General features: G+C 45.2%; 1 protein-coding gene across 5 annotated transcripts in view; it reads right to left on the reverse strand.

The window, feature by feature from the left end:
• Positions 1 to 12,593: 12,593 nt before the first annotated feature.
• Cdkl3 (cyclin dependent kinase like 3) overlaps positions 12,594 to 15,026 on the reverse strand; it is an 83,519-nt gene continuing 81,086 nt past the window's right edge. For all 5 annotated transcript variants that reach the window (XM_038326444.1, XM_038326446.1, XM_038326445.1 and 2 more), the window contains one exon: positions 12,594 to 12,722. In XM_038326444.1, coding sequence (XP_038182372.1) covers positions 12,657 to 12,722 — 66 coding nt within the window. In that variant the 3' untranslated portion in view covers positions 12,594 to 12,656. The remainder of the gene's footprint in view (positions 12,723 to 15,026) is intronic.

Genomic DNA, 15,026 nt, shown 5'->3' on the forward strand with positions numbered 1-15,026 from the left:
GGAAGGTGTACCTGCTTGGGGTGTGTCACTCGCTCACCTGACACCCCCAGCAGACACCTGTCACGGCGCGACGGCGGGCCCGAGGTCAGACCTTCGATCCTGGCCTTGTCCGGAGCCTAGCTAGCTTCCTCTCCTGTGGCCTTCCACAGCTCCGGTGTGTACTTTTCTCCAAGTCCTGTGCCCACTGGAAATGATCCTGGCCTCCTTTCTAGAGGACAAGCCAGTAGAACGTGAACATATCGGTCCTGGCTGTGTTCTGGCGCCAGTAGAAGCAGCAACAGTAAAGGAAGCTGATACTCGGCCCTTGACCTGGTTATTGAATCTCTTTGGGGTTTGCGAAACTTTTTCACATTGCACTGTCCCTGCATTTACAAGAATACTTGACTCCACAGAGCGCCAACTATTTACCAGATCCCATGCCTAGAGGACAGAGGGGTCATGTGGACGAACAAGGGCAGCTGCTGCCCTAATGGAGTTTGAATTTTCCCAACAATAACGCAGGAAATGGATGGAATGGTCTGAAGTTATACACTGCTCTCCCCAGGGTTTGAGAGGTATAGAAGCCAAAGGATGGTTAACCATGAAGGGCAAGGCAAGAGCTGATCTTCTAAGCTCTCTTGTGGGGAGCAGTCAAGCTTGACACATGCCAGGCAAGACGCAGCTCCTAGGGCATCCCCCTGACCCACGAGCTAAGAGAGGGCCTCAGTGTCCCCATCCACAAATGGCAGGGCTGAAAATCCTCCTGTATCAAGGACAACCTGCTTGGCCAGGAGGACTGGCTTAACCAATTCTGCTTTCCCTGGGTACCTCCCTCTAGTGTGCCCGAAAAAAGTACCTGAGATCTACTCTTCCAGAAGCTTTCTTACACACTTGTTCTGCTAGAGTGGGGAAAGGTCACGTCAGCTCAATTCTGAGTCTGGTTTGCAGTGTACAACCCCAAATTGCAGACAGAAGTCTAAGAGTTAAGACTGCTATAACAGAGGGATGACTGTCTGGTGCCCATGGTTAGAAAGCCACGGTCACTGTGCTGCCTTCTCTTATTCTTTGCCATCGGCTTGGATCCATGTGAGAGCTGGTCCTGTCTCAAAGAGTAGGAAGCAAGCAGGGACACACAAAATGGAAATGGAAGGGATCTCTCTAAGGTCAGTGGTCAGGCTTGAGAACGTCATACTGCCAAGGTCTTAGCCAGAGTCATACAGCTCCTGATAATACACAAGAGGACCAGCATGCATCACTTATCCTACAGTTTTTTCACCTGCAAAGACAGTGATGATGTTAGTTTGGCAGGTTGGGATGTACTAAACGCCCACTATATATGCTAAGGTTATATAATGAGGGTTCTAGCTAGGCACTCCTTGCTAGTAGCATTAATATGTTGTTTATTTTCTCTTGATGCAGGTTACTTGGCTCACCACCCTCACAAAATGGAGGGAAGATATAATTATATGTACTTAGAACATCTTGCCAGCCAAATAATTAGATGCTGTGACTTAACTTTTTGAGGAATGACTTCTAGGAAGCTCTCATTAGCATTCAGGCAGTGGGATAAGGCAGACCAGATCATAAACAATACAGAACTATGCTAACCAGGCTGCCATTCTCTCAGCAGAAACCAAGAATGCTTTCATACTCTGTAGAGCCTCAAAGTAATCAAAGGGTCTGAAAGTTGGGTTTGATTAATCTGGTCTCAACTAATGTGAGCCAAATGACTCAGTCTGAGAACTGATGAATTCTTAAAACAGCTGGGAGTGATATCGCATGCCTGTAATGTCAGCACTAAGGAGGATGAGGCAGGAGAATTTCCTCCATCTCAAGGACCTTGCCTGGGTTACACAATGAGTCCAAGGCAAGTGGGATTGCAGCGTCAGACCCTGTCTTGAAGGCCAAAAGATAATTTAAAAGGAAAAAGAATTGTCCTTTTACCCTCTGGACAAAAGGAAACAAATCGTTAATCTTTGAGAATCATGGCTTAGATGACGAATCCAGTGTGCCGTGACTCCGTGTTGCCCGGGATGTTTAAACACAGCTATAAATAACAATCATCTGATGCTGGGGGCGGGGCAGGGGGTGGATAACCTTGAGCAAATAGCTTTATAATAGGCACTCGTAGCAAAGATATTAAACTGACGTTAAACGTGGAGAAGGAATGAGATGTACTTCGCCAGCATTCTCTCCAACTAAAGTTTATTTTGTTGGTGGTCCTTCCCCGACTTAACCCAAGTGACACAGAAAGCAGAGGCGTATGAGGAACAGCTCTAGGTTCAATGGGACTGGGTTCAAATCCCTGTTTTGCAAACCCTCCCTCTCCCTTTCCTCCCTCCCTTCCTTCAGTCTTTTCTCTTTTTCTTGTTTGCTTTCAACAGGATCTTACTGTGTAGACCAGGATGGCCTAGAACTCACAGAGCTCTGCCTGCCTCTGCTTCCACAACCAGTGTCATTAAATGAGATTATAAAGGTATAGCACTGAGCAGCACAGAATACATAACCAATAATGTTTTATATCATTTTTATTATAGGTCCAATTTTAAATATGCCCACTGCCCATTAGAGTCCCTCAGGTATATAAAAAAACACCACATATAATCAAATCATAGCAGCAAGTGGAGATGGGAGGGAAAATTCACGCAAGAAGGAAGGTAGGAATAGAACAAAAGAGCACTCCCTCCCTTCCTTCCCTCGTCATCAGACCTGTTGGATAGAGACAGTTACTTAGAAATAAATCCAAGAATTAATATTTTGCCAGGCTCATGTTCCTCTTAGCTCCAAATTGTGCGTCTAAAAAGAGCACCTGACCTAAAAAGGAGAATATGCTCTTAGCACCTACGTCTCCGGTGCCGCAGGAGCCCCAGCCAACATCTTCCTGGCTCTGCTCAGGGAAGAAGGCCTACTATGCTCTGGTTGACTGGACCTGCCTACCCACCACACATCCCACACACCCAAGGCAACCGGTGATGTCTATCTCTTCCTTTTTGTAGTCTTCAGAAAAAAAAAAAAAAAGATGCCATTTCACCTAGACGGAGTTTTATAGATGTGGTCAAAGTTTGGTGGCCAGGAACTTTGTCACAGATACACTAATGACCTTCCTCCCAACTCCTGTCACTTGACTAAAGACAGGATCACGTCCCTCCTGATGCCCATGACGTCCAGGCAGTTCTCAGTTACAGTGGGAAACAGCACGGAGAAAGAAAGGCAAAGTTCACCATGCAGAAGGCAAGACAAGCCTCACAAACACTGCCCCAGCCCTGCAGTTCCCAGGGGTACTGTTGTATGTCTGTTGACACAGGTGACTGTTACAGTGTAAAAGTACCTTGTAAACCGGTAGGTTTACCTGGGTGTGGTGGGGCACACCTGGACACAAAGCATGAAGGAGGCCGAGGCAGTGGGGATTGTGTGCTTGAGGCCAACCTGGGCTGCACTGTGAGACCCTGACTCTAAGCAAGCAAATGGAAACAACAGTCATTTGTATGACACAACTTTGTGAAGCGTCTTTTACAAATACATGCTTCTGAGAAACTTCAGCAAGCTACACAGGAGGTACTAATAGTGGAGTGGGATTTTCTTTTCTTTTTAAGTCTGTGCTTACTTGATTCTTCTGTAATGAGTACATATTACCTCTGTGACCATGAAAAGAAAACATCCAGGACATCCAAGTAGACAGAACATATCTTCGGAGAGTCATAGGTTCGAAGAACTCACAGCTAGGGGCCCGAGAGATGGCTCAGTGGCTAAGGCACTTGCTGCCAGTCTGACGACCTGACCTTGATCCTGGGAACCACAGGGTGAAAGGAGAGCACTGAAGGTTGTTCTCTGAGCATGTGCAAATACACACATAGAGGAAAAGTAAAATACTGAGGAAGAACTAAAACCTCACAGCCAGGCCAGCTAACGATTCCACTGCGCCCGAGGATGGCACGTACCCCCTTCTTTATGGAAAGGAACACCAGATCTGTTGTGACCTTCTCATTTGCCTCCTCACCAGGCGTCCCAAGATTCCAACTCGTTGCCCGAAGTGGTAGCACATGCCTTTAGTCCCAGCACTCAGGAGGCAGAGGCAGGCAGATCTATATAAGTTTGAGGACAGCCTAGTCTAAAAAGCAAGTTCCAGGACAGCCAGGGCTACAAAGAAAAACACTGTCTTGAAAAAGCAGAGATGATTCCAACTTGTCTTTTCTCCTGCCTTTCTTCTCGCAGTCTCTGTCCTCACATCTTGGGCTTCTTATCTTCCCTCCCCTCTGCCCCTGCGCCCAAGCTGTTCTTTCCCACGTGTTGCTACTCTTAGCCTTTGCTTTAGGATGCTCCCTTGTGTCTGGATGAAACTCTCTGATGGCTTTAGGTCTCTCTTCCTCATCTTTTTTGTTTTCTTTTCTCCTCATTTCTTTCTTTCTCTCTACCCCCCTCTCGCGTTTTTCTTCCCTTCTGTAGCGCTGGACATCAAACCCAGTGCCTCTCCCACGCCAGGCAAATGCTCTATGATTCATAGGTCCACAGAGCTCATCTGTCTCTTCTCAGGAATGTTTGTTCTCTAAGGTGACAGAGGAACCAGCAAGCAAGATGGTTTTATTACTTTTATTACTATGCATTCATTTTTAAAATTTAAATTGTTTGTGTGTGAGTGAAAGAGCCACTTGCAGGAGTTGGTTCTCCCATTCCACTGTGTGAATCCCTGTGGTGCAATTGGTGTCATCAGGCTCAATGGCCAAGTGCCCATTGAGTCACCTCTCTAGTCTTTCTATGTTCATCGCTAAATTCTGATTCTGGGGGATGACAATGGAATTGAGTCCCAAAACAAAAGAAGGAACAGATAATGAATGCAGAAGAAAGTGATGAGTGACTTGGTGTCTACAAGCTGAAGGTCACTTCTCAGAGGAAGCATGCTGATTACTTGCCTCATCTTTGGGGGGAACAGACAAAAGATTATGCGCCTCTGTCAATCACTAACATCACGAAGAGACAGCATTTGTTTTCTGGTTTTGTTTAGTTTTTGTTTGTTTGTTTTTTGAGACAGGGTTTTTCTGTGTATCCCTGGTTGTCCTGAAACATGCTCTGTTCACCAGGTTGGCCTTGAACTCACTCACAGAGATCCATCTGCCTCTGCCTCCCAAGTGCTGGGATTAAAGGAGTGCCCCACCACCGCCTGGCTTGTTGTTGTTTAATAGACATTTTTTTATTAATTTTTTTTTTGGTTTTTTGAGACAAGGTTTCTCTGTAGTTTTGGAGCCTGTCCTGGAACTAGCTCTTTTAGACCAGGCTCGAACTCACAGAGATCCGCCTGCGTCTGCCTCCCTATTGCTGGGATTAAAGGTATGCACCACCGCCACCCAGCTATTGATAAATTTTAATGATTTATTTATGTTCATTGGTGTTTTGCCTGCATGTATGTCCGTGTGAGGGTGTCAGATCCCTTGGAACTGGAGTTACAGACAGTTGTGAGCTGCCATGTGGGTTTGGGAACTGGACCATGGTCCTCTGGAAGAGTAGCCAGTGCTCTTAACTGCTGAATTATCTCTCCAGCCTGAGAAATTCTAGATTCACATGCAGCTGTAAAATATAATCTGGAGAGATTCCCGTTGCCCAGCACTGGCGTCCTGCAGTGTTATAATACAATGCTACAACTTGGCTGCTGTCACTGACTCAACCAGCATGTGTGACTCACATTTCCCCACTTTTAGATACACATTTCTGGGTTAGTCTGCTTATAGTGTTCTACAAGCTGGCATTTTCTTTTTCATCTACTTTTTTCTTCTTTCTGTAAAAAGGACCTTAACCTTTACAATTATGATTCTCTCAAGTACCTGCTTTCCAAAAAGAAATTTGGTTCCTAGCTCCAGAGATTCTAGAAGACTAAGATTCCAAAACCTCTAAAGCTCTCAGTTCCAATAATCAGCCTAAATCATTTTGAGAGAATGCCTGACTATATTGCCCAGAGTAGCCTCAGACTTGCTCTGTAGCCTAGCTAGAACTCAACTGGGTGATTCTGAATTCTGGACTGCATGTGTGTGTCACCATGACAGGCGTGGGAACACAAGGAGTAAAAGGTGACAGGAAGATAGAGGGGAAGGGAGGAGAACTCAAAGGCATAATCCATAGCCTGTCTGGCTTGAGTTCAAAATGCCCCTCACAGGCTCTTGTTTTAAGTACTTCTTTTCTGGCTGGGGTGTTGTTTTGGCAGGTGGTGGGACCTTTAAGAGGTGGGTCCCATGGGTAGAAGTAACTCTCCAGAGACAGGCCTTTGAAGATGCTAACCCAGACTCTTCTTCCAACCTTCTCTGCTTCCAGCTCACCACTGTGGTGGCCTAGATAAGAAATGTCCCCCATAGGCTCATGGATCCGAACACTTGGTCCCCAGTTAGTGCCGCTGGAGCAGTGACAACCCAGCCTAAGGAGCTCATGTGATGCCATCACATGGCCATGCCACCGCAGGACTTGTTCTCCTGCTCAATTTGGGTCTTGATTTGCTACAGCATGCTGCTGCATTCCTGTTCTTCCCACTGGGGCCGGATATGTCACTCTGTGCCACTGTGTGCTGGGAGTACTTTTGTCTTCCACGAGGTCTCACAGCTGAAAGATTGCCTTGAGTCCCAGAAGAAACTTTGAATTTCTGAACAGTGGTGGGTGGGTTGTTATACTATGTGGAATATTCAGGTTGAACTAAAAGCAAATAACTTTGCATTAAGAGATGGCCATAACACTTTGTGGGGCCATGACCGAACATTATCATTTAAGTCTGAGATGTGTCCTACAGGCTCCTGAAATTTGTTGTTCTTTCCAAAGTGCTTGGATTATAAGCACACATAACCATGCCTGGTCAATCGCAGTGTTTGTTCCCTAGTGCTAGGTATTATTCAGGGAGACTTTAGGACCCTTAGATGGTGGGCCAGGCTAGTATAGCTTGCAAGGGGCAGGCCTTACACAGTAACAGCCCAGACCCTGGTTCCAGCTGCGCCTGCTCAGCCACAAGCCTTCCCTATCACAAGAGATGCAACTTCTGAAACCATGAGTCCAGATGAATTGTTCCTCCCTTGAATTGATCCTATCAGGTATTTTATCACGGTGCTAAGACATGTAACTATGACACAGGCCACTGAGCTCAGGTTCCCGCAGGGAGGCAGACAGTGCAATAGGTAAACAGATCATTTATTAATCATGCACCCAAGAGAGAGGACATTGCTTGGTGACATTGGGAAAGTCTTTCTGCAGAAGCTGAGGCTTGAGTGCCATCTTGAAAGATAACCCGGAATTCTTTAGCTGAGAAGAACAGAACTGTTAGAAACCATTCCTTCTTTTTTTTTTTAAGATTATTTATTTATTTATTTATTTATTTATTATGTATACAACATTCTGCCTCGATGGATGCCCGCACACCAGATCTCAGTACAGATGGTTGTGAGCCACCATGTGGTTGCTGGGAATTGAACTCAGGACCTTTGGAAGAGCAGCCAGTGCTCTTAACCTCTGAGCCATCGCTCCAGCCCCCGAAACCATTCCTTCTTAAAAGCATATCTAGTCTATTCTCAGTGCTTGGAGAGAACATAGGAAACCATGTCTACATTTGTTCACAATGTTAAGGTGTCAGATTCTTCAACCCCCGTGTACCAGTGCTGAGGCCAAGAGATTTTTTCCCCCTTGAGTCTGTTTTCCACTGTCTTGTCCAAATTGGACACCAGATCCTGTCTGCTTAGTCTGAGAAAGGCATTTTATCTCTGGTGCTTTGATCACATCAGAGCTTATATTTAAAGCATGAGAGACGAGAAAAGACCGCAGCTATGCCCTTGGCTCTGTCTCATGGCTGCACACACCCTCCTCCTCTCTACTGAAGACTCTGAGACCAATCCTTCAACAGTTGATGGGAGTCAAGGTTGTCAAACCATGAATAAAGCATCTTAGCCCTCTAATTACTGAGTTTTCCTTTCATCAAGGGCTCATCAGAACCCCTCAGAGGCATGGGGGTCCCAGCCACTCATGTGTGTTCTCCGTCTTTGCTGGTTAGCCACCTTGTGTGTACTCTGGCTCAGCTACCCCTGGGATTTCTGTGTGGGCTTTAGGTCCCCCATAAGGCTGCTCAGTTCTCAGCTCTGTTCTCACAGAGACCACACATTCTTCTAATAGCCATCTCTGAGTCGGGGACAACGGACTCTAGGAGGACCCACACTTTGAACAGCCCCTGGAAGCCATGTTCAAGGCACTTTTAAAAACTGATCTCTGTGTTGTATGGGTTATTTAACCCCAAACTTCAGCGCTTCCTCAGCGGCACCATTCTCACAGGGTGAGTTTACTCTTTAAATAAATGACCTGGCTGGGTGTGGTAGCACACACCTTTAATCCCAATTCTTTGGAGCAGGGAGGGGAGGTGGATCTGATCGAGGCCAGCCTGTCTACAATGTGAGTCCCAATACAGCCAAAGTTACCAGGTGAGACCTAGTCCCGAACAAACAACAGCCTATGTCAGAGAGATGGTTTTCGGTGGCTAAAAGCATGCACTATTTTTTTCAGAAGACCCCAGTTTGATTTCCAGCACCCATATCATGAGGGCTCACATTGCCTATAAGTCCAGCTCTTAGAGATCCGACACTGAGGGCACCTGCACATATCCACACAAAGAAACACATATAATAAAAAATAAAATTTTAGAAAGGCCCATATAGCTGGGAGGTAGTGGTGCACGCCATTAATCCCAGCACTCAGGAGGCAGAGGCAGGCGGATCTCTGTGAGTTTAAGGCCAGCTATGGAGAGCGAGTTCCAGGACTGCTCCAAAGCTACAGAGAAACTCTGTCTCAAAACATCAAAACCAAAAAAAAAAAAAAAAAAAAAAAAAAAAAAAAAAAGTCCATGGGAAGGTCTTGGCCTGTGGCTGGCAGTCTATCTTATATGAGCTGTTATTTATTTATTTATTTTTATTTATTTATTTATTTATTTTTGGTTTTTCGAGACAGGGTTTCCCTGTAGTTTCTAGAGCCTGTCCTGGAACTAGCTCTTGTAGACCAGGCTGGCCTTGAACTCAGAGATCCCGCCTGCCTCCGCCTCCCGAGTGCTGGGATTAAAGGCGTGCGCCACCAACGCCAGGCTATGAGCTGTTTATTAACATTATTTTTAAGATGGAGTCTCAGAAAAACAACAACATACACATACACATCACACAATTCATACCACATACATACATAAACAGTTGTGCCTGTCTTTCTGGGTTTTTTTTTTTTTTTTTTTGGTTTTTTTGAGACAGAGTTTCTCTGTGGCTTTGGAGCCTGTCCTGGAACTAGCTCTAGCTCTTGTAGATCAGGCTGGCCTCGAAGTTTGTGTCTCTGGCTTTATCTCAGGACAGATGCTTAGGAGTGGTGCATCTCTACTTGGCTGCTGCTTTGCTAACATTAGGGATGCAGAATCGCACCATAATCCCTGGCTCATGACAGTCCTCAATAGTGGCAAGTGGATGGTCCAATCTTATTGTATAGGTAATAAATTTATTATTTTAATAATGTAATCAGTAATCAATATCTAACCAGAGCCTGTCATCTCCCTCTCCTCCCCCTCCAAGGGCACCATCTTGATCTATGATCATCCCCTTGCTTTCTTTTCATGTTTTCATTGTTTCTAGATATATTCCGAAAGAGTACTTTTTTTTAAAAAATTATGTTTAGCTTTACAAATGGGGTACTGGTTGCATGTAATTGTTTAGGACCTTTTCTGTGTTTAACATTAACTGATGTCCAACCACATCACTGCACATTGCTGTGGGTTACTCGCAATGATGGGTACATCCAAACCATAAATGTACCATGGTCCCCCATCCCCTCACTCTCTCATGGATGACCAACACCATCTCCAAGGCTTTGCTCTGCCACACAGCACATCTGTGATGTCATCAACAGTTCCTGCACTCGCACCAGCCAGAGACCCGAGACCCTCTGGATATTCACTCTCTGGTGTTCATGCTTCTCTGATCTGAGAGTCCTGTTGTCAGGCCACTCTCCAGACAGACAGCACAGTTTGCTCCTCCCCTAGTAATACAATGTGCACCTTCCCACACTCTTCCCAATGATAGATTCAGTTAAGCCATTTGACCATTTCACAGACAAAAGGTGACCCTTCCTGGCTCTGTGGCCAGGTACTGATTCCTCTTGAAGCTGAGAACAGGTTTTTGATTCTGAGAATTGTCCCCAGTCTGATAACGTCAGCGATTTCTGGAGCACATTTCCCGATGGCTCAGCTGCTTTCCCGTGTACGGAAAGAAGTGAGACTGTCGGGAGGAGGCTGTGGGGAAGACGGGGGAGGGGAGGGGGGACACGTTCCCAGCTTCCCACAGTGGAAGATTGTCTCCGGTCCCAGCCCCTGCCAGTGTCCGATCACTCCTGATGAAACAGGCTTTCTCTCTCTCTACTCGCTATCCTAGAAAAGCCAGCATAATGCTACCCTTTGTTCTTGAATTGATAAATTTAAACCTCCTGCTTTGCTCTGCAGTAAAAGAACTTTCTATTTTGGGCTCGGTGACATAGCCAAAACCAAGCAAGAGCAGCAGGCTGCTGCATGAGTTAATCGCTTTCTTTAGGGGAGAGAGGATCCACAAGCAAAGAGAATCTTCCAAAGCGTGTCTTCTGCATAGCAACACGCAGCCCATTTGTCTATCTTCTGCTGACAGATGTATTTCAAGACTGAAAACTAAACACTACTTAACATTCAAAGTAAACTGGGGAATTAACCCTGAACTGACAGTTCCCATCCACCCCTTCTTAAAAGTGTCTCCTGTAGTCAAGGCTAACCTCAAATTCCTGATCCTCCTGTCTCGACCACCCCAGGCACCTGGGATTTACAGGCACCATGAGCCACCATGCTCGGTTTGGATTTCTTAGTCAAATGCAAGAATTTGCTGATGGTCCCTGTGTCCCTAGCACTCAAAATGCATTGTCAAGGAAGACAGTTCTTTCCTCAGGGGATTTGTAGTCACCAAAAAAAAAAAAAAAAAAAAAAAATGATGCTAATTTGAGGAGTGTTCTCCTAGTCTGCTTCTGTGTGAGAAACCCACCACACTTGGGTAGGGATCTCCAGAAGACTCAGGCTTCCAGAAAGAAAGGCATGTTCAGATCTATCTTAAGCCTGGCAACCAGTTAGCAACAAACCCAGGTCTGGAAGAACCAGGCAACAAAGACTGGTCCTCTCACTCCCTCTTGTTAACATTCCTCTTATTTGAAGCTTCAAGTGTGTTCAGAAGGATAGATGGCAATGAGATCGGCTCTATTAGCTATGTCTGGTTTCAGCGATTATGAACATATGTCAATCTCATTCCATCTATACCCAACCACGCCCCCACATATCCATTTTAAAGCAAATTAGAGTCCTTTTCATCTATTTATACTTTATATGTACCTGTAGGAAAACAGACTTTTCAACAATCACTGTATAGAGGTTGAAACAATGATGATTAGTGTCATCTTGGGCCAGAGGTTAAACTGACTTGGTGTTCCTTGTTCTTCACTGACTTCCTGCTATAGTGTGGTCTGACTCAGAGCAAAGCAATGCCACTTGAGCAGCTGGCGTGGAATTGCCTGTAACAGCAGCACTTTGGAGGTAGAGGCAGGAGGATTAGGAGTTCAAGGCCATCCTCTGTTATACACAATAAGTCCCAGACCAGACTGGGCTACTTGAGATCTTGTCTCAAACAAATACATATAAAATAAAAATAAAAAATAGGCCTACAAAGTGACTTAGCTTGTGGACACTTGCTGCCAAGCCCAGGAACTCACACAGTGGAAGAAGAGACCTCTGACTTCCATGTCCCAACACTAACTAACTAAATAAATGTAAAAACATAAGACTGCCTTGCATTAGTTGTTGACGTAGCTCATCACCAAGGCCAAGCAGAGAACAGGCTTCTAGTCTTTGTTCATAGTTTTAGTTTATAATTTTAAAAAAAATTTTGTTTGTAACAGCATCCTCCACCCTTGCCTTTACTTATTTGTCTTTTGTTTGTTTGTTTTTCCTTTTTGAAACTGTCTTACTCTGCAACCCAAGTTGGCCTCCAATTCATGAATAAACTTCTTGCCTCAGTCTCCTGAGTCCTGGGATCACAGGTAAGAGCCACCAGGCCTGGCTAGTTGCTCTTTCCTTACTGTCCACTTTCTGGAAGGATTAAAGACAACAGGTCTTTTACTTGCTGTGGCTATTTGACAGACTACTCCAGTCTAGCAGTAGAAAACAACCACCAGTTTATCAGACACACTGGAGCCAACTGGCAGGAATTCAAAGGTGGCACTGTGGGGATGGCCTCTCTCTGTCCCATGCTTATTTGGGGACTCCTCTGGGAAGGTTCAGTGTCTGCAATGATGTCACATCTGAGATCTGGTAGTACCTGAAGGTTAGATGACCCCTACACAAGGGCTGCAGCGGGAGCCCTGACATGCATGCTCTCTATGGCTTAGTTTGCTGGCAGCAGGGTGGATTCAAGAGACTCAGACTTTGTGTTTGATTATGTTTTATGAGGATCAAAGCATTCCAGTCAACAAGCCAGAGGCTGCATCGTTCTTTATGACCACATCTCAGAGCTTAGTGTCAATCTTGCTGTGCTCTAGTGGGTGAAAGTCCTGAGCCGTCTTAGGTTGGATGGGTCAGACTCTACCTTTAGAGTAGAAAGACCCCAACAGAGCATGGGGGATGACCAAGTGGGAGGTCAGGATGGCCAGTGGACGTTGCCTCTCTTGTACCAGCCAGGAAAGACTTTGTAAACGGAGGAACCCTGGTGGAGGAGAGAAGAGGAAGTCAGGCACATCCCACAGTTGAATACACTGCACCTTGACGACTGAGGGGCTGGCTGAGCTGAAAACTCGGGTACTAACTGTGCCCAATCTCCCATAGGAACAAGGGTATTCCCACTTCATGTTAGCCACGACAGCACGCAGGGTACCTGATGGACTGCAGCTGTTAGAGACATGCGTCCTCCTGACACTGGGCAACCATGAACACAGTTTGCTATGGAGCATATCAGGTCTTTTGTGCTGAAAGCTAAACCCACTAGTTAACCATAATACTTGAAGCTTAAACATTGTTTTAAATTACGCGTGTGTGCTTGTGCATGAGTGTAAGTGCCCCGGAATCCAGAAGAGACCATCACATCCTTGAGAACTAAAGTTACAGATGGTTGTAAGCCCTCAGTGTGGGTGCTGAGAAACTGAACCCCCAGGCCCTCCCAAGAGCAGCAAGTGCTCTAGCCTCTGAGTCATCTCCCAGCCCTCAAACATTGTTTTTTTTAAAATATTTATTTATTTATTATGTATACAATATTCTGTCTGTGTGTATGCCTACAGGCCAGAAGAGGGCACCAGACCTCATTACAGATGGTTGCAAGCCACCATGTGGTTGCCGGGAGTTGAACTCAGGACCTTTGGAAGAGCAGGCAGTGCTCTTAACTGCTGAGCCATTTCTCCAGCCCCTCAAACATTGTTTTTAAATAGCATGCACTTTTAGCTTATAGGTCTCTCACTTGTCATTGCTGTATTGATCTAGAATGCTATAGCACTGTCTCAGAAGTTGAGACAACATGTCCTAAACATACAGGGACCCCCACCCCCGACCTGACCCCTCTGCTATCGGGCTTAGCTAGACACAAAATATGGACATAGAATTTCTAGGAAACCAAGCCAAACATAACTGAGGCCTTTCTTTCCCTTTTCTATTAAAATTTTCAGTCCTCATTACTTGTCAGCATAGCTTGTTATGTGGGATTAATACAAGAGTAAATACCTACATTCCACTCTGGATGTCAGGGAGCTAATATATAAAGTAATTTCCTGGGGGCTGAGAGGTAGCTTAATGGTTAAGAGAACTGGCTGCTCTGCCGGAGAAACCTGGGTCAGATTTCCAGCACCACGTGGCAGCTCACAACTTTCTGTAATTTCAGTCCTAGGGGATCCATCTTCTGGCTTCTGCAGAACCAGGCATGCATTGTGATGCACAGACATGCAGGCAAAATATCCATACCCATAAATAAATTAATTTAAAAATAAACAAATTTCCATGCATTAAAATGTTTTTAATTATGCAAATGGGGGGGGGCTGTGCATGTGTGAATGTCAGTCCCTCAGAGTCCAGATAACGGTTTCAGATTCCCTGAAGCTGGAGTTATAGGCTGTTGTGAACTGCCCAGCTCAGATCCTCTGCAAGAACAGTATATGCTCTTAACCACTGAGCCATCTCCGCAGCCCAATTCCTAAGCACTTTATAGAGCCGAGTAGCATCAGATACCACACCTGACAAGAGCAGGGGGTTACCAAAACACTCCCATAGAAGCCACATCTAAAAGTCCTCTCAAAGAAGCCTGCAGGGGTGGCACACACTTTTAATCCAGCACTCCAGAGGCAGAGGTAGGCAGTTCTTTGTGAGTTTGAGGTCAGCCTGGTCCACAGAGCAAGTTCCAGGACAGCCAGGGCTATAGAAGAATTCTATCTCAACAACCAAACAAACAAACAAACAAATTTCTCTCAGTAAGACTACCAAAATACAATGATGATACTGATAAAGTCAATAAAAATGGGGATTAACATCTGTGTAAGGAAAGCCTCAAACGGCATGGTCCTGGACATTTAATTTTTGTTTTCTTTAGGATTTTAATGTTTTTCTAACTCATTAAACCTCAGATAGAGAACATCATGACATTTTACCAGTACATAGCACATTATACCCTAATCAGTCCATGCAAGGCTCTCTCTCTTCTTTCGAGTATTAGTATGTATATATGTGTGTATACATTCGTATGTATGTATGCCTAAATCTGTGTGTATGTAGTAGTATGGCATATGCATGTATCTGGTATGTATGCACACATGTGTGTAAGTATTAAGTAGTAGTATGCGCATACACATGCATCTGAGTACATAAGCATGCTCACATGTATTTGCCCCATTCCTCTCTCTGGTCTTCTCTTTCAAGCAAACATTCGAATCCACTTGATGCTTCCTGGATTATATGTGTTCATGTGAGGTGTGTGCTATTTTGCATGTATTTTTATTTCTATGAACAGTACTGAGTCACAGATCTCATTCTG

This window comes from Arvicola amphibius, chromosome 4 (genome assembly GCF_903992535.2).
Source record: "Arvicola amphibius chromosome 4, mArvAmp1.2, whole genome shotgun sequence".
Classification (NCBI taxonomy): Eukaryota; Metazoa; Chordata; class Mammalia; order Rodentia; family Cricetidae; genus Arvicola; species Arvicola amphibius.